At 37.9% G+C, this 27,867-nt stretch overlaps 1 protein-coding gene across 6 annotated transcripts in view; it reads right to left on the reverse strand.

Annotated features, from left to right (window-relative positions):
- Positions 1-442: 442 nt before the first annotated feature.
- Positions 443-27,867, reverse strand: part of LOC136857976 (uncharacterized) — a 162,440-nt gene continuing 135,015 nt past the window's right edge. For 2 of the 6 annotated variants that reach the window (XM_068225387.1, XM_068225384.1), the window contains exons 10-12: positions 22,638-22,736; positions 15,232-15,492; positions 443-3,709 (exon numbers count right to left, since the gene is read on the reverse strand). In XM_068225387.1, the coding sequence (XP_068081488.1) occupies positions 3,642-3,709; positions 15,232-15,492; positions 22,638-22,736 (428 nt within the window). In that variant the 3' untranslated portion in view covers positions 443-3,641. Of the gene's footprint in view, positions 3,710-15,231; positions 15,493-22,618; positions 22,737-27,867 lie in introns of those variants that run through there. The other 4 variants (XR_011017588.1, XM_068225386.1, XM_068225388.1 and 1 more) reach the window with 4 other exon arrangements.

Raw genomic sequence — 27,867 nt, forward strand, 5'->3', positions numbered from 1 at the left:
TATGTTAGTGTGTGTACAGTCCCCCTCCTCAGGAATGCAAAATAAGCTGACGCTAGTCTAGATTTTAATTAAAAGTTATCATAGCCAAAACTCCCATTTCACAACATGAAATATTTCTAAAACTGTTCAGTCCATTCAAAAACTGTGGTCAGGTAATTTGATTGCATAATAAGACTTAAACCTATAGATACTAACCCAATGATTTTATTTCATTTAAAACAGGTTGTTTGTTGCTTCATTGTAGAAATCTAGTAGAAGCTCTACAGCACTGGAGAAATTGTTAGGGCTCTTGGTTGTCATACATGGCTGAAGTTGGGAACAATGAGGCCTGTTGCACCAATAACAAACACTACTCTTCACTGACCAGTAACTTAATTTAGACAAGGCAGTCCATAATAATCAACAGAAATGAAAAGGAAGTAATGAATACACAGTGTAATAGTTTCATTATTATTTTCTTTGTGAAACAGCAATAAAAACATTGAAGTATGTACACATTTCAAAAAGTGTATGAGCACAGAAAATTGTAGAACTAACAAACAATCAATAACAGCATTTTCAATAGTTCAGTGTCTGAGGACCATACCAAATATACGCAAATACTCTGCGCTATCAAACAGTTTGTGCACCCTAATTCTAGAAGAGAATTTTTTTAAAAAAGATAAAGCCAAAAATGGCTTTAATTTGTGTTTTATTTACAAGAAATTAATTTTACATAATGACAAACTCCAAAACTCAATAGAATATACATTTGTTTTAAGAAACGTGTCATAATCTTCACAAGCTGTAGCAGAAGTTTCTGGGACTCCACTTACAATAGCAAAAATAATTAAAAAATCAAATGACATTTCTTATCAATTTAATGTTAATATGAGCAATAAAATATTACAATAATTTCCTGCTCCCTTACCTCCATTCATCAATAATCCTCTCATCATCACTAGCAGAAAAATCATATTTGTCATTGCCATCTTTTCACAATGTGTCATCCTCAGTTCCATCAAGTCAATTCACAATACTGCATTTTATTTTCCCTAAGATTCCTCCACCAGCGGTAGTGTGGAATTGAGTCCCATGTACATTTTTCCTACTCACAAATGCTAGTCACAATCGACTGCTTGATTTTTCTATCAGTGAATAGTTTATACACACATCTATTGGTTGGAGGATGGCCTCCAGATATAATCAACAAATCAGTTTACCCTTATTGCAAATTCTATCGTAGTTCTTGAGTTGTGTGTTTGCAAAAGCTGTCCAGGACAAAAATTTAGCAGCGCGCCTGGGCAATGTTGCCAAACATGTCACCCAGTCAACCATAAGGTCACTGTCTATCCACCCTTTTGGATTCGCTTACACCGGTACGCCTTTCACTGATACTTTTGGAATGTTTTATCTTTTTTCCACCCTTTTGGATTCGCTTACACCGGTACGCCTTTCACTGATACTTTTGGAATGTTTTATCTTTTAAATATCACGTAAGGTAGTAGCTTTTGCCCAATGCCAATTATACACAACATGATCGTTTTCATCGTAAACCTTTTTCACTGCCGCCAGTTCCTATCATTTTGCTGGATTCCCCCTTCCTGTTGACAGTGTTGTCAAGCGTCATTTCAAAATAGACTGGTGTTTGATCAACATTACCGATTTGCGATAGTACTGTATACAGAACATGAATGATCTCACACACTTTTATTATCTGGCAATGAAAATTCACTGCCTTTTATTCATAATCACCTGGAAGCTATTGAAGTAAGCTAGTTCTTCCCTGGAAGCCTAACCCATTGCAATTAAAAAATATTTGTTAGTCAGCCCCACTTAGCTTTCAAGCCTGTGATGCAAAGTTCATTGGCCATAGCTAAAGCTTTAAGTCATAACTGCTTATCCCTATGCTCTCTTATCAGCCAAAAAGTCACATAACCTTTTTTTGAGGTTTTTTTTTTTTTGTTTTTTTGCTTTACGTCGCACTGACACAGATAGGTCTTACGGCGACGATGGGATAGGAGAGGCCTAGGAAGTGGAAAGAAGCAGCCGTGGCCTTAATTAAGGTACAGCCCCGGCATTTGCCTGGTGTGAAAATGGGAAACCACGGTAAACCATCTTCAGGGCTGCCGACAGTGGGGCTCGAACCCACGATCTCCCGATTACTGGATACTGGCTGCACTTAAGCGACTGCAGCTATCGAGCTCAGGGTTTTTTTTTTTTTTTTTTTTTTTTGAGGCCTGGATGCTGTGCTTTTTGATTGGAAATGCCAGGTGATAACTATTTGTTTCTTGAAGTCACATTTTGTTTTATCACCAGTCGTAACATTGTACTTTCTTCCTGGTATGCTGTTTACAATGTTTTCTGCACCTTCAATAATGCTAAGCTTTACTTTAGCTGTGAACAAGTGATAACAAGAATATGTAGCCATACTTAACACATGGTTTACACTTCACATCTGCTACTGGAGCCACGCAGACCGAGATTGGACAATGCTATAGTATAAAGGGACCCATTGTTTGAGACAAAGTAGTACCAACCTTAATTCAAATAATAAATGCACCCCAGGTTTTCTTTCCTAAATTTCGGAAAAAAATATTAACAGAGTACTCGCATATATATGGTATGTACAAATGATACAATTTTAAGAATAAGAAAGTTATAAAAACACTGAAGTTTTTACATATTTTGAACAATTTACATACACAGAAACTTTTAGAATAAAAATAATATAGCAGTTCCAAATGTTTCAGATCAGTGTCACATATGTACAAAAGATATGTTTTTATTATGGGAAAATTAAATATTTATGTACAAATTTCTATCTAGAGATCATTTTATAGGTATCAGGAAAAATGAAAAACATCTGATTATGGAACATAGGAGATAATGAACTAATAGTATTATGAAAAGAGTGACATTCAATTTCCAATAAAACAAAAAAAAAACGTTTGTGGGTCAAAAATTGAACTCTTCAGGAACGTAATTACATCTACTGCACATTACAGAGTTCTTTATGTACATTAAATTGTGATAAAAACAAATAAATCACATTGTTCAAGTTGTTCTACTGATATATAACTAGGACTTAAGTTTTCCCAGCTTATTTTCTGAGATTTTGACACTGTATTTAGTTCAAGATCTTCAATATTGAGAATACTGAACTGGCGATGCCTTATCTCAAAATATGACTCAGATTCCCAGTCTGATAGGTTGCTTCTAAAATGGCTTTTTCATGATTTCGTGACTGAAAAGAACTGCTTCCATGTGTAGAGGGACCCAAACATACTTAAGATACATGCAACATTGACATTTTTATGAAGTCTTGTTTCTAAAGAAAAGGTTATAGAATTCATATAAATCTTCCTTATATTTAAGGGGGTGTGTCCCTATGCTCCAGATGTGCTTCAGACCGATTTTCCTTAAATCGCTCTGAGTGGTCAGCACTGATTTGGTACATTAATGTAAGTATAATGTAGTTACAACAGGAAGTAGTATATTACCCCAAATTACCTGCCAAAATATGTATGGACCACCAGGTAACCAGATAAATTACCCACAAAACAATAACTCTCTTCCAACAATGAAAAGAGTAAATTATTCAAATTTGGGATGTAATGCCAGCAGTATAAAAAAAGATAGTTTATGAACACACTGTTCAATTAGTCATCTTCAATTACCAAAACATAATAGGTACCAGTATCTTGACTGTTCATGGATCCTTGCATTGCTGTAAAGACAAAGAAAAATTAAATCAATTAAATAATCCTTCAATAAAAGGTATTCAGATAATTAAAGTCCAATACAGTGAAATACTCATTTACTGTTTGTCTGAGAACTATACATTCTGTAACTTAAATTCATGAACACATCAAATGAAACTTGGGTAGCATTCTATGCGAGCTGCTTGGATCAGCGTGATAGGCAATAAATATCAAAACATCAGCTGTAATAGTAGGAAACAAAAACAAACCAAAGAAACTCCTACAAATATGTTCCTGTATTGATATTGCAATAGCTATTTTCCAAAAAAAATATGCATAGTTGCCATGTTGAGGATATGAATCTTCATTGGCACTGGCATGGCTTTCTTCGATGTAGTTGGTAATGATCTAAAACATGTAAGTACACATGCCAAAGTAGAGACATGACACACTCAAATATATTTCTGCATGGGAATAGCTATTTATGCAACAATTACAGAAAGTGATCTTTTACATTATGAGTGAGATGTTTACGTCCGAGCTGTGGAAATTCAAAATGAGTAACATAAACATTTTACTTTAGTGGCTGTTGCGTACAATATTTTATTTCATACTATGGTGAATTAATTTATTTTAAAGTAGCAGTTACCCGCGGCTTCATTCACGAAGATTTTGTAATTTGTTAAAAGTAATCGTTCCTCGGTACTGTACTAAGACATTATCTGAATAAACGCTCACCGAAAAATTGAGTTTCATTTACCCCCAGAAACTCTTTGTAAATCATGTTTGTGATATTTCCTCCTTTACTACTACTACTACTGCTACTACTACTACTACTACTACTACTACTACTACTAATTATTATTATTATTATTATTATTATTATTATTATTATTATTATTATTATTATTATTATTATTATTTTCTTCTTCTTTTTCTTCTTCTTCTCCTTCTCCTTCTTATGACGATTATTATTCGTTAACATCTTCTCAGGAAAGATTGAAAAACAAGAAGAGAAAACATACAGGATAGTCTTTTAAACTGTCCTTCCTCTTCCTCCTCTTCTTCTACTTTCCTTCAGCTCCTTCGTTATCTTCTTTTCTTTTCTCGTTAAGGAATACTGAAGAACAAGAAGAGAATGCTATACAGGAGGGTCATAAATTCTCCTTCCTCCTCCTCTCTTACCCTTCTTCTTATTATTCCTTATCTACACTTACTTCTTAAGGAAGATTAAAGAATAAAAATGAATTAGCGAGTCTTAAAATTCCTTTCTCCTTCTTCTCTTCGTTTTTTTTCCTTTTAATTCCTCCTAGCATGTATCCCGTGAGCGTGCAGTTTCCACATTGCAGAGATAGTATTTTATTGCCTTTTGGGGCTAAGATGACCATGCGACATAGAACTGTACATGTGAGAAACAGTCTTCTCTCAAGTCGAAAAAACAAAACAAAAACATGTTTCTTTATTTTTAAAAGAGATTCCAAATACCTATTTCCACGTCTGTAACATCTTCAGTTTTTGAGATATAAGTATCCTTAAAAACCGAATTCAACTCTTTTACTTATTTTAAACCCCCCCCCCCCCCCCTCCCTTCCTTTAGTCGTTTTCCTAAAACAAAGAAATACATGTTTCTTTATTTCTAAAGGAGAATCAAAATGCCAATTTTCACATCTGCAACATATTTAGTTTTTTAGATATAAGTATCTTCATACAAACAATTCAATTAATTTTTCAATTCTTTCACCCTCTTAAGTGATTTTCCAAAAACAAAAGAATACATGTTTCTTTATTTTTAAAGGAGATTCCAAATAACAATTTTCATGTCTGTATCATGTTCAATTTTTGAGATATAAGTACCCTCATACAAAGAAAACAACTCATTTTTAAATTCATTCACCCCCCTCAGTGGATTTTCCAAAAACAAAAGAATACATGTTTATTTACTTTACTTATTTACTGTAACATCTTCAGTTTTATATATATATGTATCCTCATTAATTCATCTCCTTTTTCAGCTCCCCCCCCCCCCCCGCCCTTCCGAAATTTGATTTTCTCCCAAAAATGTGTGTTTCTTTATTTCTAAAGATGATTCCAAATACCAATTTTCACGTCTGTAACATCTTTAGTTTTTTTAGATATAAGTATCCTCATACAAAAAACTCAACCAATTTTTTCAATTCTTACACCCCCTTAAATGTATTTTCCAAAAACAAAAAAATACATGTTTATGAATATTGAATTTTCACGACCACATTGTAATCGAAACAGACTTTCAACGTATTAGGTCGTGTTACGTACATGTAGTACGTGTTGAAGAGATGTTAAGTACAGTGTGCTAGCAGCAGTGCCAGACCTGTAGCTCAGATCCTTTCAAACAGAACAAAGATGGCCTAGGCCACCATAGCTCAATTGGTAGAGCAACCGACGCGAAATCGGGAGGTTGTGGGTTCGGATCCCACTGGTGTCCGGCTGGTCATTTTTGTTCTGTACTTAACATCTCTTCAACACGTACTACATGTACGTAACACGACCTAATACGTTGAAAGTCTGTTTCAAAATACATGTTTCTTTATTTTTAAAGGAAATTCCAAATACCAATTTTCACGTCTGCAACATCCTTACTTTTTGAGATATAAGTATCCTCATACAAAGAATTAAACTAATTTTTCAATACCTTCACCCCCCATTAAGTGGATTTTCTGAAAACAAAGAAATACGCGTGTCTTTATTTTTAAAGACAACTCCAAATATCAATTTTCACCAGTGTAACATCTTCAGTTTTGGAGATATTACTATCCTAATAAAACAAATTCAATCCCCTTTTCAGTCCTTTTTACCACCCCACCCCCCACCCCCACCGGCTAAGTGGTTTTTGGAAAAAATGCATGTTTCTTTATTTTTAAAAGACTAAAAATACCAATTTTCACGTCCGTAACATGTTAAGTTTATGAGATGTTCTGTAGATATTCCCAAAACAAATGATCTATGTTTCTTTACTTTTACAGGTGATTCAAATACCAATTTTCACGTCTGTAACAATTTATGTTTCTGAAATAATAACTGTAGAATTAATCTTTTTTTTAATTCAACCCCTTTGTCACTTATGTTAAACCCCCATTAACTGAATTTTCCTAAAACAAAAAGTTAGTGTTTCTTTATTTTTAAAGGAGATTCCAAATACCAATTTTCATGTCTGTAACATCTTCAGTTTTTTAGATGTAAGTATCCTCATAAGAGGTATTCAACCCCTTTTCCCCCTTTTTTTCACTCCCCTTAAGGGGATTTTCCAAAAACAAAAAATACGTGTTTATTTTTAAAGGAGATTCTAAATGCCAATTTTTATGTCTGTAAACCTTTAAGGTTTTGAGATTTACATATGCTCATTGAAATAATTCACACACACACACACACACACACACACACACACACACACACACACACACACACACACACACACACACCCTCTTCACCCCCTTAGCGACGGAATGTCCAGTAGTTTTGGCTCAGCGTTGGTCGGTCGGGACGTGTTATTTTACATATATAAGTTTAGATTATTATTACATCTATAATTTTGTCACAGTTCATCTCAGTGACCCTGAAAACTATGGAACGACACTAATATTGGTCTTTTTCAATAATCTAGAATCCTTGATTTAACGTTACCATGGTTACGGCGGGTCACTTCTTCAGCCGATTCCTAGAGCAGGAGTACTGAGGTGCCAATATCTCAAAAACGGTTGGTTTTAGGGCCTTAAAATGTGGTTTTCGGGTCCCATAGGAATATATCGAGGTTTGTTCTTCGCAATGCGAGGCTTCAAAAAAGCTCTGTCTCATCCTTACATGACAGATTCGATGTTTCGCCCATATTAGCCTATTGTGATGTGCCAAAGGGGCTACTGTATATCTACGGAATGGTGAGGACTTAATATGTCAAACCACTTCCATAACCCTCTCAGGAGCAATAAGAACAAAGTATGAAATTTTCAGCGAAATCGGTGCAGTAGTTTTGGAGTCTATAGAATACGAACAAACAAACATTTATTATATATAAGATATATAAGATATATAAGATAAAATCAATTTAATTCCCATATAAATAATATTGATTTGTCACAACGCAAATCATCCATGTTTGATCCATGCATTGGAGTTTTCTTGTTTCATTTGTGTCTTGCTATGAAAGATATAAGAGATTTGTATATGGGGTTATTTTGTAATTAAACACAAAACTTAATGTTATTTGTAGCAGTGAACAGTCTGCTAAGCTACCTGAGTTGTATACATGGTCCTCTGGTCCAGGATTAATGAGGGTAATACAAACTTTATGAATAGATGCAACATTTATCTGTTGGAAATACTGTAGATTAACCTATACATTAGTCAGTATTATGATGGTGGCAGATCACTAGAGCTGGGGATGCAATTTTTTGTGTAGATGACTACGGAACCACGGTGCAGGAAACAGGCGGAGAATCACTTCAACAAGGTTAAGTTTGGTGTTCCTTGATTCATGATCTGTCTGACTTAAGTTACTCTGAAGCATAGCAAACAATCAGAGATGATTTGTAAGAAAACAGTGCAGGAAGTAACACAGTATGGTAAAGTGTCATTTTCTGTACTCTTCTGAGTACAGGAAGAAGGCAATTAAGCTATAGTATGAAATAAAAATAAATAATATTGCACAATAATAAAATAAAGAGAAGGAACGGGACAATAATAAAGTACAGAAAAGGAACGGCTCCTTGGCTGAATGGTCAGCATTGAGGCCTTCAGTTCAGAGGGTCCTGGGTCTGAACCCTGCCCAGTTGGGGATTTTAACTGCATCTGGTTAATAGCTCTGACTCAGGGACTTGTGTTTATGTCAGACCTAACAGACTCCTCATCATACACACAAAACACATGACAGAAACATGTAATAGTGAATACAAACATATCCCTTGACATAGGGCTGGCATCAAGAAAAGCATCTGGCTGTAAAACAGGGGTCAAGTTCATATGTGTAACACATTTTGCTCTTGCGACAAGATATGGGAAAAGCAGCAGAAAAACAATATACAGATAAACAGCAAACACTAGGACATAAACACTGATTTATTTTTACTCGTATTGGCAAGGCCTTCTATGTATGGTTTTGTACTAAAACAAAGGTGAGGATTTTTATAGAGTAAACAGCATAGCTCACAAGGAGATCTTGACAACATATCCCTACTGATTTGATCTGTTTTCCAATATAAGTGCAGAGTATAGTGAGAACTTTCACTGGTTCAAATTGTAAGGCGCAACTCTCACCCGATTCTGCAAGAAATTAGAATCTGAATATTTTCGAGTGTGCTTAACAACAACAACAACAACAACAAGAACAAGATCAACAACAACAACAAGAACAAGAACAAGAACAACAAGAACAACAACAACAACAAGAACAACAATCTATATATTTAAAACACTATGCTGATTTTTGTAACAACGATTTTGAGAGAACGGCTGAACCGATTGACTTCGTAAAGTCTTCTGACGAAAGCTCTTGGCCTGTAGATTTGCATAACCTTCATGTAATCCCTTTGAAATTGTACATACAGTATAACCTCAATTTCAATATGTTGCAACTAATGAAATTGAAGCAATCGAGTGGTCCAGTGAAAGGGACGCTAACAATAATAAAGTCAATTACAGCTGACGTGTCAAAATCAGAGGCAAAGGTTAGAATTACAAAATGTGAAGAGCTCTGGAATTATTTTTGAAGAAGTACAAATGAAAATAAAGGAAACAGGGATCAGTGATGAAATTGCTGCAGTACAGTTACGAGAGAAATATGAGGGAGAAGGAAAACTATTTGAATCTATTTATTTCAATGCATTTACACAACTGCAAACAATTATAGATGAAGATGTTCACAATAATGTGTTAGCTCAAATGAACATGGCTGTAAACGACGTTATTCATCAACAGGAAGTTCCACAAAATCATAACAGATATTACAGAAATTACCAGAACTGAACGGTGAATTCACAAAATGGTTGTTTTTTAAAACAATTCTGAGTCAACATTCATAATAACACTCAACTGACAAATATTAAAAAATATCAATAACTGAGCGGTCTTCTGCAGGGCAAGGTTCATAAAGCCATTCAAGGTTTTACCATTTCAGAATAAAACTACACAAGTGCCTGGAACTTCGTTGTAAATCTGTATGATAATCAAATGATAATCGAGACGCATTTGGCTGAACTTCTCGAGTTTCCTGCAGTTTTAAAAGAGAACAAATCTGAATCACTCAGGTAATTACAATTTCATATTCAAAATCAAATGGCTTCTTTAAAACCAATGAAGAAACTGGTACAATATTATGTCGTCTTCGGATGGCCCACGGTATAGTAACGCACTCCTATTTACTGAAAAGAGAACCCCCTCCAGTGTGTACTTGCGGCGATCATCTTACCGTGGCACACATCCTTAAGGAGTGCGTAGACCTGGTCTATCTGCGCCATAGGCAAAAACTCCATTCATTATGGCTGCTAAACATAAGAAGTTGACTTTTCAACAAAATATCAACATCATTAATGATGTTGAAAGAGATAGCCAAGTACTTTAGTCACAGATGGCAAAAAAAAAAATGACTTGGCACCCTCTACACTGTTTGGCATCATGAAACAGAAGGAAGCAATTCTGACCGCGGAAGTGGAGTGAGGTTTTGGGGGGAAAATACGGAAGAATATTCCTTCTTCGCCATACGAGGAGCTTGAAAACATTTTAATGAAATGGTTCGAAGAAAAAAGGAGTGAGAATGCTCCAAGTGATGAGAATATACTTAAACAAAAAGCTCAAAAGTCGCATTTAAGCTGGTTTTGCTTTTAATGGCTGGTTTGATCATTTTTTTAAACGGCACAATCTTTTGTTACAAAACATGTGCAGCAAGAGTGCGGAAGTTAATGATGATACAGTTGTGTACTGGAAAAAGAATACGTTACTTTGACTTCATGAAGGATTTTTAACGCCGATGCAACGGGAGTGTTTTACAATTTGCTCCCATCTAAGACCTATGCTGTTTGCGGAGAAAAATGCTATGGAGGCAAAAAAAGTAAACAAAGACTAACAGTGTTAGTATGTGTTAACAGCGACGGGAGTGAAAAATTACCGCCACTAATAAATTGAAGATTTAAGAATTCAAGATGCTTCAAGAACACCCGTACACTCCCATGTAAATATGATTTTAACAAAAGCACGTGGATGACATTGGAGATATTTCTAGAATTTTTACGGAGCTTGGATGCTAATATGCTAAGATGGGATCAGCAGGAAGGAAGATAGTACTGGTCATTAACAGATGTCCAGCTTATCCTTCAGATACATCTTTCCTGCGGAATATCAAAGTGGTTTTCTTTCCTCCACCAGTCACCTGCAGCCTTTGGACCTTGGCATTATTCATTCTGTGAAAGTGAAGTACAGGAAGGTTCTGGTTCAAAGAGCTATTTCTTTCCTCGAATGAGGAAATGAAATTGAGTATTCTCCAAGCCATGCATATGTTTGTAGTCACAATAGACACTATTCAAAACTGCTTTGGCAATGCAGGTTTTGGTGCCATTTCAGAAGATTTTAATGAAGATGACACTACCGATGACATTAGGGAAGACTGGGGGGTTGTATCAAAGGACTCGAGTGCCACAACATTCAAAGAATTTGTTACTTGTGATCATGATATCCTAACCTCAGCACCACAGATGGATGTTGGAGACATTTGTGACGATGCAAAAAGACAAAGTACTGAAGAGGAAGAAGAAGAAAAAGAAGAGGATCCAGCAGAACCAACTTTTGAGGCAGCAGTGGAGGGACTGGATATTGTGCGCTGGTACTTTTTTTTTTTGCTAGGGGCTTTACGTCGCACCGACACAGATAGGTCTTATGGCGACGATGGGATAGGAAAGGCCTAGGAGTTGGAAGGAAGCGGCCGTGGCCTTAAGGTACAGCCCCAGCATTTGCCTGGTGTGAAAATGGGAAACCACGGAAAACCATCTTCAGGGCTGCCGATAGTGGGATTCGAACCTACTATCTCCCGGATGCAAGCTCACAGCCGCGCGCCTCTACACGCACGGCCAACTCGCCCGGTGCGCTGGTACTTCTCGTCCTTCAACATCGATGAAGACCTCATCAACAGTCTCAACCAAATTGAGAGAAAACTTATTTCAAGAGGAAGCAGACTACTGTACTGGACTAGTGATGGGTCGAACTAGCTCTTTCAAGGGAGCTAGCTCATTCGCTCCCACTCCCAGCTGAGAGTCATTAAAAGAGTCGACTCTTGGGAGCGGGAAGGGTGGAGCGAGCCGAGGAAGTTGGCGCTCTCCGCCTCCAGGTTCGTTCGTTCATTCGTTCTTCCGGTTTAGGGCAGATGGCTCTGTACGACTTCATGACTTCCGGCCGCTCTTTATGACTTCCGGGAACGAACGAGATAGCGCAAATTGTTTACATTTCCCACAACAGATAGCAACACAATGTCCAATTTGGCATGCTACTTTTGGAATAAAACAAATGAACAACTAAAATATGCACTGCTGGCAACATTGACAATTAATCCAAAGATAAAGCTTTATATATATAGGAACGAAGAAATATATCACAAGTATACAGTATTAATGGATGACATCCGTGTTTGATGACATCTAATATTACTTTGCCTAAGTTCCATTCTTCTTATATGTTATCTTTCAAGGCTGAATGCACCGTACGAGACGTATATTCGAGATATTGGCACTACTTACACGTTAATAAATTATTATTTAAATGTAATGCCATGTAAGTTACTGTGATAGATATTAAGGCATGAGTTATTTATTAATTAGAGCCATAAATAGTGTTATTTTACATTTTATAGACTACTCATGAGTCCAGTTTTTATTTGAAGGAACGAGGTAGTGCGAGATAGTTCACGTTTCTTACAACAGATGGCAACACAATATCCAGTTTGGCACACTACTCTTGGAATAAAACAAATGAATAATTAATATAAACATTATTGGCAACATTGGCAAATAATCCAATGATAAAGCTTTATATACAATAACGAAGAAACGTATCACAAATATACAGTATTAATGGATGACATATAATATTACTTTACCTAAGTTCCATTCTTCTTAAAACGATGTCTTTCAAGATTACATGCACCGTATGAGACGTATGTTCGAGTAGTGGTACTACTGCCGTTCGGTCGCATTAATCTACTGGAATTTCCTGTTCACGTAGTTCACATTTCACTCAACAGATATCATCAGAATATTCTTGGTTTCGAGTGGTGATACAGAAAGTTTTTCGTTCCACTCTCCATGTTGGAACAACAGATTCTTTCATTCAATAGTGCAGTGTAGGAAACGTACTGATTAAATGCGAACTTTAACGAAAATAATGGAAAATATTATCAGCACAAAAGTACATATAACCACGTATAGCATCTATTACTACGTTCTGTATTTTTTTTTTCGCGCACAGTATTTTACACACTCTTCCAATATTTTTTCAAGTACAAGTGCACCGTAGGAGACGTATATGTTGACATACAGTATTGACACTCCTTACACTATTACACTACTTCTTCTACCGCTTTTCCCACACTTGTGGGGTCGTGGGTGTGAACTGCTTCTCACATGTGGAGTTGGCCCTATTTTACGGCCGGATGTCCTTCCTGATGCTAACCCTATGTGGAGGGATGTAATCACTATTGCGTGTTTTTGTGGTGATTGGCAGTGTGGTGTGTTGTCTGAATATAAAGAGGAGAGTGTTGGGAAAAACACAAACACCCAGTTCCTGAGCCAGAAGGATAATCAGAAGAGATTAAAATCTCCGACTTTGCCGGGAATCGAATCCAGGACCCTCTGCACTGAAAGCCTCAACGCTGACCATCCCGCTAAGGGGTCGGACTCCTTACACGACTACACGTTAATAATTCAAAATATACTGCGGAATATACTTTGGTATGAGTTATTTAGCCTATATTTTAAAGTCAAAACTAGCGTTATTTTATATTTTCCTCAATTCGATTTAAAACTACGGTATATCATTTTATCCACTGCACCGTAAAACCAAATGATGTTGGCAATATGTTGATTCATAGTTATGACCGCATTTAAGAAACAGGTGAGGATTTGTCAGAGTATTTCTTAATTATTTAGACAGAATAAAACTACGCCCTTCCTACTTGCCAGATGGTATATTCAGTATTCTGAACAGTGACTGTTGTTCGTGCTGAGTTTAAGATAGTTAACTCGAACTTGGTGTCGTTTATTTGCTCTTAACCTACTGGATCTACAGTACATCCTTCATAGATTATGAGTGACTGGTAAGTATTGCTCAATGACATGTTTACTTCATTTTCTTGTTTCGTTAGGTAGCAAGCTGCCAGAACTATGGCACAAATAACATACATGGCCGACAGACCACAACCACTGGCGCACTGAGTGCGGGAAGAGGCTAGTCTGGGTAGTCAATAAAAAAGAAAGCGGCATCTGTATGTCACGTGATTATCTGAAACATGGTATTGGCTAGAAATGAACGAGAGTCGATGTGACGAGCTAACTCTTTCTTGGAGTTGCAGTTGATAAAAGAGTCGGCTCATACTAGCTCTCAAGGAGCAAGGAGGGAGCTAGCTCATACAAGAGTCGACTTGTAATTGAACGACTAGCTCTCAAGGAGCGAGGAGGGAGCTAGCTCTTACAAGAGTCGACTCTCAATGAGAGAGCTAGCTCTGAGCTAGCTCTCTCCAATGAGGCGTTCAAAAGAGTCAGTTCGTTCATGAACGACCCATCACTATACTGGACTATTTCAGAAAGTGCTTATTCTCACAGTTCTCATGGTTTGCTTTCACAAATCTCCTTAAAATCGTGTTAGGCCTCTGTTCCTTCAATTTAAAATTGCAATTCACTAATACCTATTTCTCTTTCCCTTGCTGCAGTTGTGCTCCCAATGGCCCACTAAGGAATTTGTTATGTCTGCTGCTGTTTTGTAAATATTTTCTGATATTCTTATGTTAATATGTTCATTTATTATTTCTTGAAATTACATTAGTTAAAGACATACAGTAAACATATTATGTATTACTTCTTGTGATATAAAGCCTATTTTCTTTAAACCCCCCTTTTTAAGCAAGAAATATCAAATCCCTACGAGATTTGTTACAAAGGGGTTCTACTGTAGCATCAAGGGGGACATACAGCCTAAAACTACCATCCAAAACTCAAAATGAGCCATGTATTGATCATTTTCATAATATTTCATTATTTTATTTATTCATTGATATGGTGAATTAGGACACAATACTTCTCTAAATTGTAAAAAACAAAAGATAGTGTTTTATTCTTTGAGCTGACATCGCTGATGAAGGGAATGGATGATTCTCCCGAAACATGTATGGTAAAATAAATAGTTTTCTATCATTATAAGGTGTACTGACAAGGCGGACTCAAGTAACGATTTTAAATAGTTCTGTAATAGTTTGTGACATGGTGACATTCCCAATCAACACTGCAAATGAAATACAGAGTTAATATTAAAGCAAGAAACTTACAGACATGAATCTCTTCTCTACTTCTATGATTATTCAGCTCTGTGATGTCGTCTTCTATGGCTTCTTCTTTTTCTTTCTCCTGGAACTCTTCTACAGCTTGATCATCATCTTGATAGTCAACTGTGCCTTCAGTTTCTCCTTGCAACTCTTCTGTGCCCTCAATTTCCTCTTCAGAAATTTCAGTGACTCTGTTTTCCTCTAAGATTTCTTCTGTGACTTCAACTTCCTCTTGTAGCTCGTCAATGGTAAAGACTTTTTCATCTATGGGAGATTACAAATCTGATCATCACACAGGAATGATCTAAATAAAGTTAGAAAATGTACAATTGAACAACTTGGAGAAAAGTACTCAATATCTTAAAAATTAACTTTTTAACTATGGGAAAAAATTGTATACAATTTTCATAAGCCAATATATCTGAAATAACTGGAGAATAAGGCACGAAATCAACATCAGACTTTTTCTTAAAATCTAGATTAACCCGCTCGCACATACATGTCTCAGTGTGTGCGTTAACGCAACTCATACTTTTACCCATCTAAAAACTAGCTAAATTAATTTATTACGTAAAACACTTCATACACATCTTCAGGGCCATCCTTTGTCTCTATGTTTATATGTTTACATCAGTGATTGACATTTTGGACAGAGAAACTGCTGCAGCAATAGCAATTTGTCAGGACTTGCTGGTTGATTATGACTTGAAGGAAAGTTTAGCATTCATGAATAGTAACCTTTCTATTCTGACAACAGCACTAAAATGGCTAGAAAAGAGAGAGGACAGGATTCACTCAGTTCTCGAGAAGATAGAAAGGATCTAACAGTATTTGGGACATTGTGCAGGAAAAATTGGTCTAGATTTTTACGAGACAATCAGTCGACTGGAACCTGAAAAGCAAAGCAGACCTCTCTCTCTCTCTCTTTCTCTCTCTCTGTGCGTGCGTGTGGTCAATGTATTTTTTTAATTGTACGGTCTTTGTAGCCTTGGAAACTTTGTTTATATACACGGGTGTTCTTACGCACCAAAAATAATTGTATAAGATGCCCATGGCAACATGCCCTATGTGATGACAAAGTATTTCAACATTTATATGCAGATGCATTATCTGATGTGCCACATGGGTGATGAGCCCTAAGAATTCCCACAGTTTCTCAGTGGACAGTAGATTACAGCCGACAGTAGGTGCCGGGTACGAGAATTCTCGCTTTTATGCACCTTGTATTTCCTTGATTATTGATGAAATTGTAGGCAAGATTATGAGTTCCAAATGGTGTAGTCATGGAATATAAATTATCGCTGCATCTTTCTTTCTTTAAAACTTTCATGTGCAGATATCAACATGGCGTCGCGTATTCAGTTGCCGGGAGCTACCGATAATTGTGCATAATTATGTACAGACCAATTATAATAGGTACCGAGTGACAGTGAAGTAGATATTTCTGCAGATTAACGGCTAATACTAAATGGGGAGTAGTAGCCATAAAGAGAAATCCTTGCATACTTGAAAACAATAAGTACACAAATGGCATGAACACAGCATTCATACTACACTGTGCTTAGAAAGACAAAGACAAAGAAAGACAAACAGTACTGCTTTGAAAAGTATCAATAATGTTATTTGCTTTACGTCCCACTAACTACTTTTTAAGGTCTTCGGAGACGCCGAGGTGCCAGAATTTAGTCCCGCAGGAGTTCTTTAACGTGCCAGTAAATCTACCGACACGGGGCTGTCGTATTTGAGCACCTTCAAATACCACCGGACTGAGCCAGGATCGGACCTGCCAAGTTGGGGTTAGAAGGCCAGCTCCTTAACCGTCTGAGCCACTCAGCCCGGCTTGAAAAGTATCATGAAGTACAGACTACAAAGAAACCTAGTGAGTACATGTTCCAAGTTTGAGGTCAATACCTTGAATACATTTCGAGTTACAGTAGTTTGAGTGCACCAGTGTAATTTCTTTCCTGGAGGCTTGAACCATCCGGTCTACATGGGGTAGCAGCCTCCGTTCGGGGCCCATCGTCAATGTGTTAAAATACCAGGTACATGGAATGAAAAATGGTATTAATTTCCTCAAAATGGTTTGTGGCGATATTGATCATGGTGCTATTGGCGACTGGAAGAGTGGAGTTTTGTCCCAGGCCACTGAGTTGAGAAGATATTGAAAAACTCAAGGATGTGATAAAGTAGATGAGCCAAGCCGACATGACAAGGGAGTTGACTATGGATCAGAATAACAATATATACATATAATCTGAAAAATACCCTGAAAGTTAAACTGGCAGGGATTAGAGAAGGCCTAGAAAAATACCAAGAGAAGATGAACTTGTTAAAGGAATATCACATGGTATAGGAGCAGCAAATGGTATGGATGAAGTCTTGTGTAAGGAGTACAAGATGAAAGTCCAAAACAAAAGTAATGGAATGCAGTCGAACGAAGACAGGTGATGCAGGAAATATTGGATTAGGAAATTAAGTCTTAAAGGAAGTAGATGAATATTGTTACTTGGGTATGAAAGTAACTAACGATGGCAGAAGTAAGGAGGACATAAAATACAGACTAGCGCAAGCAAGGAAGAGCTTTCTTAAGAAAAGAAATTTGCTCACTTCAAACATTGATATAGGAATTAAAAAGATGTTTTTGAAGACTTTCGTGTGGAGCGTGGCATTGTATCATAGTGAAACATGGATGATAACTAACTCAGAAAGAAAGAGAATAGAAGCTTTTGAAATGTGGTGTCACAGAATGCTGAAGGTGAGATAGATAGATCGAATCACGAATGAAGAGATAGTGAATTGAATTGGTGAGAGGAGATCGATTTGGCTAAATTTGATGAGAAAAGAAGATAGAATGAGAGGACATCCAGGACTTGTTCAGTTGGTTTTTGAAGGAAGTGTAGGTGGTAAGAATGGTAGGGGTAGACCAAGGTATGAATATGACAAGCAGATTAGAACAGATGTAGGATGCAATAGTTACGTAGAAATGAAAAGGTTAGCACAGGATAGGGTGGCATGGAACAGATGCCTCATCACATATTATGGCATTAAAGAGAAGAGGGGCGAGAATAAACTATCATTATTAACATCTGTATTGGAAGTGATAATGGCAGGAGTGAGAGTGAACTGCACTGAATCTGATGTAGATGACGTACAGAGAATGGGAAGGAATCAAGGTAATAGGTCTACAAAGTTGCAGCTGATATCCAGTATGAAAGCTTACCATCCAACTTAATGCCAAGACTTCAAAGGGGACGGTTGTATGGATCAACAGAGGGACAGGACCTGAAGAAAGAAAGGAAATGAAAGTTCTTTGATTCCACCGGGGCGAAGCCACAAAGGAGGGTCTTACAGCTTTCATAATGGGCAAGAGATTGATCATCATGGGGAATGGTTGAAGAAAAAATTTACCCATCAGCACATTGGAGACATTGGGTCGGAGAGACAGTGCGGTGACATCGCCACAAGCCAGAACGAGGATTGCTGATGTGCAAGAAGCAGATATGGAGCATGTGCCAAAGGTTTTGCAGACAGCTATACAGTCTGAGGACATTGTCACCAGTGTCAAGGAGCAACCTGTGAGAAAAGGCTGGAAAGGAGTCTGGGACCTGTCAGTACAACACCAGCAGTGATAAGAAGCAGAAATAGAATAGAGGATCCAAAGAAAAAGAAACATGGACAGAATCTGAAAGACATTTGAAACAAGAAGGGACATTCTGTAGATGGAAAGTGAAACAAATAAAAAGGAAAGGTGGTAGGAGCAATCTATAACTCTTATCATGGAAGTATAGTTCAAATTGATAACCCTATAAAAGGAAATGTGTCAGATAATCGGAAAGCAAAATAACTAGAATGGAAGGTTGGCTTTGTTAATATAAAAGTTATATTAAGTAAACTTGGGAATGATAAAGTGGCCAGGCTTGTTGATCATTGTGCGTTATTTGCCTCTTTAGAATTATGGTTACCTGAAGGGAAGACACTATGGTGGAAAGTGTACGAGACAGGAAGTGAAATGAAAAGAAATGCAGGTTTAGAGGCAAAAACCCTGAAGGAATATACCTTTTAATAAAGAAGGAAATTAGTAATCAGGCTGAAGAGTTATCAAATGATATGGAGGATGTATTACACTAGTGTCCAAAAGTTAAGCATAAGTTACGAGTAAGCAGGGCAACAGGAAATAGACCACAAATCGCACAACATATATGCACCTACCAACCTTACATGTTCGCTCTGTATAGGAAGGGAGTGTTCCCTGCTTTGACTAGTGGCGTAACCACAAGGTAAACACAGCCAGTGCCTGCGCCCCATATTGCCTCAGTCATGTTTGCCCTCTTATAGTGTGGGGAGTGTGGCCTCGTGGTGAACGAGAAAACATAATGGCACAACACCACCATTCGGATCCCGTTTTGCAGGGTAGAATACTCGGCCGCCTGAAAGTAGGCCAGACACAGGCCGAAGTCGCCATATCCTTGAATGTGCCACGAAGTGTCATTTCCAGGCTTTGGAGATGATTTCGAGACACAGGAGATGTTAGTCGTAGGCGAGTTCCAGGTCGACCAAAGGTAACCACCCCACAGCAGGACTGATATCTGGCCTTAATCGCCCGAAGAAATCGGAGTGCACCTGCAAGACAATTTTCGACGGAGCTTGCAGCCGTCTCAGGGGTTGCCGTTTCCTGGCAAACTGTGTACCGGAGGCTCAGAACAGCAGGGCTGTTTGCCCAACGTCCAGTGGTGAGCGTCCCGCTCACTCCAGCACAGAGACGGGCCTGTTTACTGTGGAGCCGTCAACATCAAAACTGGACCATGAATGAATGGAGGCATGTGCTCTTCATATATGAATCCTGCTTCATTTTGCAGAATGATTCCCGTTGCACATTAATCTGGAGAGAACTGGGTAGCTGATACAACCACAGGAACATCATGGAACACGACCAGTATGGTGGTGGGGCGGCATCATTTTGAATGGCTATACGGACCTGCACATCTTCATGGGTGGTCCGAGGAACACTGTTAACGCTCGGAGATACAGGAATGAGGTACTGAGACCACATGTTCGACTCTTCAGAGGTGTGGTTGGTCCAGACTTCCTCATAATGGATGATAATGCCCGACCGCACCATGCTGCTCTGATGGATTAATTTCTGGCAGGGAAAGACATTCATCACATGGACTGGCCAGCGAGGTCTGTGGATCTGAATCCTATAGAACATGGCTGGGATGCATTGGGGAGGCAAAGTGCATCCCGTCAACCTCCACCAAGGACCCTCCAAGACCTTCGCATTGCCCTTTCAGAGGAATGGGATTGACTGCCACAAGAGCTCTTGGACCATCTGATAAAGAGCATGCCACGTCGCTGTGAAGCATGTGTGGCCATTAGGGGTAACCATACACCCTATTAATAGCATATTTTGTTGTGGCAGACATTGCCAAGTTTTTTTAGTTGTTGTCGAAGGTGTACCTTAGCTATCAGAACTTTTCTGACACTGTTTTTTCGGACCAGTTGTGTGACATATGGCGTGTGAGTCAGCTTCCGTTTGTTCAGCAATCCGTCTGACATTCCTATCAGGCGGTATGGCCTTGTTTAGTGATTATGCTTAACTTTTGGACACTAGTTTAGTTAGGATAAAATTAAACTGAGTGGTAGAAGACAAAGTTATAGTTATAGGCTTCTTATGTAATCATCTGTTAGGGTCACCATACACAAACTTTTTTGTTTTTTGTTTGTTTTTTAAATAGAAGAAATTAACCTAGTTAGAAGTAACTTTGAAGAAGTAGGAATTATTATAAAGGAGATTGGAATGCACAGATCGGCGAGTCAATCCCAGCATACAGTAAAGAGGGGACGGAGCTAATGATAGGAAGTAGAAGCAGTCAGGATAAAGAACGGACTATATATATGGGGATAAACTGTTATGACTATGTACTTCAGTAAAGTCAAGTTGCCCATTGTCCGGCCCTGACAGATTGTGATGTAAAGAAAAGGGAGAGGAGAGAACAGTATTGCCAACCTGTAGCAATTTGAAACTGTACATAAGAATCTTGAACACACTATTCTAAAATAATTACATTCTGCCATATGATTTTAATGTGAAATCACTTGAAACCAGCACACTTCGTCTATTTGATAATATTGTTTTAATTGAGTTATTTTACTACAAAAAATACTAAGAGTTCTGCTAGGGGCGGAATAAGTGTCATGGTTTGCAATGCCTGGCATGAATGGCACACCAAATGTAAGATTTAAGAGCAAGCACCAATCAAGGTTCATGTCGCACTGGGTTCAATCTAATGCTGGTGCAGTGATGCCACATGTTTGACGAGAAGCACGTGGCCTCAGCTGCTCTCTAGCTTGCATGAAGTCCATATGTTCATGGTGTGTTATTTTTATTGTTATTGTGACATGGCTAGAGGATAATCAGAAATGATTAGAAAAAACCAGCTGTTACAAGAGCCAAAGCCATGAATTTATATACTGACTATGTGAATATTTTGAGAAAGAACATGATAATGGCAGGCCACTTCTTCCAGTTATAAAAGTGGTAGATTAAGTTTGTAATGCTTTAAAAGTAGGTACAAGGGAGGACTGTGAAAAGCGTGATAAAAGAAAAGTGTCTAGTGAATCTTAATACACCTCCTGAAGTGTTATGTACTCCTGAAAAGCCTAGACCACGACATTGTCCTGAGACATCACTAGATGCATTTCAAAAAGACGCAATAAGGCAACATACTTATAATTACTATGTGAGGAGGGAATTTCCCACATGTGAGAAACTGATCTCCTCTTTGGAAGAATCAAGTTGTTTAATGGGGAAAAGACCAAAGTACTGAGAGAACTTGGCTTTCGTTGGAAGAAATTTTCAGGAAGAAAAGCTGTGATGGAGAGAACTGAAATTGTAGCACAGTGAGGAAGACTTTTGAGTGGTATGGTTAGATGAAATGTGGGTGAATGCTGGACACACTAAAATGGTGGCCTGGACAAATTCAGCAGGGACTTTCAAAGCACCCATTGGGAAGGGAAGTGGCTAATTTTGATGATGATGATGATGATGATGATGATGATGATGATGATGATGATGATATTGGCTTTACATCCCACTAACTATATTTTTTACGGCTTTGGAGATGACGAGGTGCCGGAATTTAGTCCTGCAGGAGTTCTTTTAAAGTACCAGAAAATCTACCAACACGAGACTGATGTATTTGATCACCATCAAATACCACCAGACTGAGCCAAGATCGAATCTACCATTTCAAGACTTTCAGAGAGAGGGAGGAGAATGAAGCATGGAAAAAGGTGTTAATACCCTTTAACAGAATTAATAATCAATAAATTAATCAAGTGAGAGAGTGACCTTATATGCCTACTTTTCATACGATACAAGTTTACTCACTGAAAGGTAACCCACTTACGATCATCAACTACTTCAGATTTGACAGCTACTGCCTCTTCGACAAAACTTTGTAGCTCTTGTTCATCTTTATTGTCTTGATAATGTTGACTCCAATCACCTAAAAAATGAAATCCCAATTCATTCAATAATGATGCTACCTTCCGGAAACAAGTAGAGTGTTCATATGCTTGCCATTATAAATTATGTATTGGTTGTTACCAACCTCAAAAGACAGACGGAGACACAGAGAGAAAAAGAACGTCTGTTGTCAATTGAAAATTATAAATTATATATTCTAATGATAAAGTTTGACTGACATAAAGAGATAAAATACGTATCTTTATACTGTACTTAAAATCAAGCCTACATAGTACATTATGGTTCACACTACAGCCTGCTACTGTTTCTTGATAAATGTATTTTTCCATCTGTCTTTTGGCACAGGCCAGAGCTAACTCTAGCTTTCACCAAAGCCTCAGTCTCATTTCTAACTGTGACAGTATGGAAGATGCTGGGGTATGGATGCTTCTGAGTAATGATAATCGGAGCATAACTAATGTGTCTGGATGTTACGAAAGGTGCTACTCACAGCAACGTTGTGAAAACAATGACAAACTACCTCACTTTACTTCCTGCTCTGTATGCCTCACTATAGCACTGCCACTGATTTTTGTGGTTTCCCAATAACCACATAACCTTTGACGCTGTTGGAGGATACAACCAGCCTCCAGGCTGAAGAAAACAGACCAGTTTTTACTGACCTGCAGAGATGTAGAAAAAGAACACAGAACAATGTTCTAACATACACATACAGTCTGTGTCAGACAACTTAGGCCAATACACCACAGTGCTTAAGTTTGGTTTGGTTCATAATGTTACAGAGAGCTTAATGAGATGGCAGGGTACCTATCCAGTGTTGTTTACAATGACATGGGATGTGATGTATGAGAATCAATCTGACATACACCACAACAAATGCTAATTACTCAAACGAAAAGTCGCTAATGACAGTAGATCAATAGTTTCAAAAGTTAAAATCCTTTGAAGTGATGACTTTTGAGAAAAATCAGGTTAGGAAATATGGAATTGGAACAGGCAGATCATTTCAAGTACTTAGGACATGTGGCAAAGCTAATACAGTGAGCTTGTAGATCCGATTCAGTACAGTCAAATGTCGGTATAATGAAATGTTGGGGTCCATGAAATTATTTCTGTTGTATTAAAATTTAGTTCACCTGAACATACACAACAAGAAACCATTTTAAACATGAAATTATATAAGTACACGAGCATGCACAACAATAAAACATGTGAAATTAGACAAGTTTACATTTTAATTTAGGCCTAGCTAGTCGAAAATACTTCATTTTATACTGACTGTAGTGGTGGAGGTGCTAATGATTTTTTTTTTTTTTTTGCTACTGGCTTTACGTTGCACCAACACAGATAGATCTTATGGCGACAATGGGATAGGAAAGGCCTAGGAGTTGGAAGCAAGCAGCCGTGGCCTTAATTAAGGTACAGCCCCAGCATTTGCCTGTGTCATACCTATTCCCAAGAAAGCCGGTGCTGACAGGTGTGAAAAATATCGCACCATTAGTATAGTATCTCATGCCTGAAAAATTTTAACACGTATTATTTACAGAAGAATGGAAAAACAAGTTGAAGCTGAGTTGGGATAAGATCAATTTGGCTTCAGAAGAAATGTAAGAACAGGTGAAGCAATCCTGACTTTACGTCTGATCTTAGAAGATCGAATCAAGGAGGACAAGCCCACGTGCATGGCGTTCGTAGATCTAGAAAAGGCATTCAATAATGTTGATTGGACCAAGCTATTTAAGATTCTGAAGATGATAGGGATCAGACATCGAGAACGAAGATTTATCTACAATTTGTATAAAAATCAGTCTGCAGTTACAAAAATCGAGGGCTTTGAAAAAGAAGCAGCAATCCAGAAAGCAGTGAGGCAAGGCTGCAGTTTGTTTTCAATGTTTACATAGAACAGGCAGTAAAGGAAATCAAAGAGGAATTTGGAAAGGGGATCACAGTCCAAGGGGAGGAAATCAAAACCTTGAGATTTGGCGATGATATTGTTATTTTATCTGAGACTGCAGAAGATCTCGAGAAGTTGCTGAATGGTATGGACAAAGTCTTGGGTAAGGAGTACAAGATGAAAATCCTCCCCTGCAAACCATGTGACCTTGCCGCGGTGGGGAGGCTTGCGTGTCCCAATGAAGCAGATAGCCGAGTTGCAGGTGTAACCATATCGGATGGGTATCTGTTGAGAGACCAGACTAACGAATGGTTCATCGAAAGGGGGGGTAGCAGCCTTTCGGAAATTGCAAGGGCGACAGTCTGGATGATTGACTGATATGGCCTTGTAATAATACTCAACATGGCTTAGCTGTGTTGACACTGATACACGGCTGAAAGCAACGGGAAACTACAGCGTAACTAACTCCCGAGGACATGCAGCTCTCTCTGTATGAATGATGTACTGATGATGGCTTCCTCCCGGGTAAAATATTCCGCAGGTAAACTAGTCCCCCATTCAGATCTTCGGGTGGGGACTATACGAAAGGGGGCGATCATTAGGAAGATGGATACTGGCATTCAGCGAGTCGGAGTGTGGAATGTGAGAAGTTTGAATCGTTGTGGTAGATTAGAGAATCTGAAAAGGGAGATGGATAGACTAAAGTTACATGTAGTTGGTATAAGTGAAGTACGTTGGCAGGAAGAACAGGATTTTTGGTCAGGCGACTACCGAATTATCAACACAAAATCAAACAGTGGAAATGCAGCAGTCGGTTTAATAATGAATAAGAAAATAGGGCAGCGGGTAAGCTACTACGACCAGCATAGTGAAAGAATTATTGTTGTCAAGATAGACACCAAACCAATGCCCACCACAATAGTGCAGGTCTATATGCCTACTAGCTCAGAGGATGGCGAGGAAAGCGAAAGAATATATGAAGAGATAGAAGATTTAATACAATATGTAAAGGGTGACGAGAATCTAATTGTGATGGGAGACTGGAATGCAGTGGTAGGCCAAGGAAGAGAAGGTAATACAGTAGGAGAATTCGGATTGGGACAAAGGTTACATGTAATTAATCTTATAATAGAACCGTATTGAGGACAATATATTAAAATTATAAAATCCTTTTAATAACAACCACCTACTCAGTACATTATATTACTCATTGAATTATAAAATAATCATGAGGTGTCTTAAATAAAGGAACATGTTTCGTTCGACATAGCGAACATCATCAGCCTTAATTTACAAAGATTAGGTCAGGGCCCTGAGCTGAATGATAAAAATTGTTAAAAGAGTGACAATACCATAATAAAAAGTAAAATGATAACATTAGACTTGAAATTATAACAATATGTACAGATTAACAGCAAGTATTTGTAGAGGAATACTTTGAACGATGGTAGTCTATAAAGTTAAAACAAACATGAGGTTGTTAAAGTAAAAAGATATAGATATAGTGGATCTTAAAATATATGTCAATGCGTGAAGCGTGGATTAATTATTGACTATGGAGTTCTTAAATTGAGCAAAACAAAAGTTGAAATAGAGTTTATTGAATAGTACGAGTCAAACTGAGTCAGTTAAAAGGTGCATGGCGACGAAACTAAGGTTGAAATGACGTGAACTTCAGTAGTTAGGAATTCTATAGGAGAGCCAACACAATGCCAGAAGGAAATACAAGTTGAACTAGTCCGTATTTACATGCTAGCAGTAGAATTAATCTTATACAACGTAGGATACCAATGTGGACTCGTTAAAAAGTAACTATAACTTGAAAGTAGGGAGAGTTCCAGCAAACCAGAGATGGATGGAGCAGATTATGGCACAATTGGAGTTAGAAATCTGGAATGAAAGAAAAGGGAGGAAAAATAAAGTTATGTTATACTGAAAAAATGAATTCTGCACTGATCATAATTTAGTCCTTGCCAATACTTGGTTTAAACACCACAAATGACGGCTTTATACGTGGACGAGACCTGGAGACACTGGAAGGTATCAAATAGACTTCATTATGATTAGGCACAGATTCAGAAACCAGGTGTTAGATTGCAAAACTTTCCCACGAGCAGACGTGGACTCTGACCACAACTTGTTGGTCATGAAATGCCATCTGAAGCTGAAGAAATTGAAGAAAGGAAAGAATGCAAAAAGATGGGATCTAGACAAGTTGAAAGAAAAGAGTGTGAGGGATTGTTTCAAGGAACATGTTGCAAAAGGACTAAATGAAAAGGCTGAAGGAAACACAATAGAGGAAGAGTGGATAGCCATGAAAAATGAAGTCCACAAGGCTGCTGAAGAAATGGTAGGAAGGAAGAAAAGATCAACTAAGAATCAGTGATAACTCAGCAAATAATAGTCCTGATTGATGAACAACGAAAATACAAGAATGCTAGAAATGAAGAGGGCAGAAAAGAATACAGGCGATTAAAGAATGAAGTGGATAGAAAGTGCAAGGTAGCTAAGGAAGACTGGCTGAAGGAGAAGTGCAAGGATGTCGAAGGTTGTTTGGTCCTACGAAAGGTAGATGCTGCATACAGAAAAATCAAAGAAACCTTTGCAAAAAGGAAATCTAGGTGTATGAATATTAAGAGCTCAGATGGAAAGCCACTTTTAGGGAAAGAAGACAAAGCAGAAAGATGGCAGGAACATATCCAGCAGTTGTATCAAGGTGAAGATGTAGAGAATTTGGTTCTGGAACAAGAAGAGGCTGTTGATGCTGATGAAATGAGAAACCCAATTTTGAGGTCAGAGTTTGACAGAGCTGTGAGCGACCTAAATAAGAACAAGGCACCTGGAATTGATGACATTCACTCTGAATTACTGACTGCCTTAGGAGAAACCAGCATGGCAATGTTATTCCATTTAGTGTGTAAGATGTATGAGACAGGAGAAGTCCCATCTGATTTTTGGCAGAATGTTGTTATACCTATTCCCAAGAAAGCCGGTGCTGACAGGTGTGAAAACTATCGCACCATTAGTTTAGTATCTCATGCCTGCAAAATTTTAACACATATTGTTTACAGAAGAATGGAAAAACAAGTGGAAGCTGAGTTGGGAGATGATCAATTTGGCTTCAGAAGAAATGTAGAAACGCGTGAAGCAATCCTGACTTTACGTCTGATCTTAGAGGATCGAATCAAGAAGGACAAGCCCAAGTACATGGCATTCATAGATCTAGAAAAGGCATTCGATAATGTTGATTGGACCA

Source organism: Anabrus simplex, chromosome 1 (genome assembly GCF_040414725.1).
Source record: "Anabrus simplex isolate iqAnaSimp1 chromosome 1, ASM4041472v1, whole genome shotgun sequence".
Taxonomy (NCBI): domain Eukaryota; kingdom Metazoa; phylum Arthropoda; class Insecta; order Orthoptera; family Tettigoniidae; genus Anabrus; species Anabrus simplex.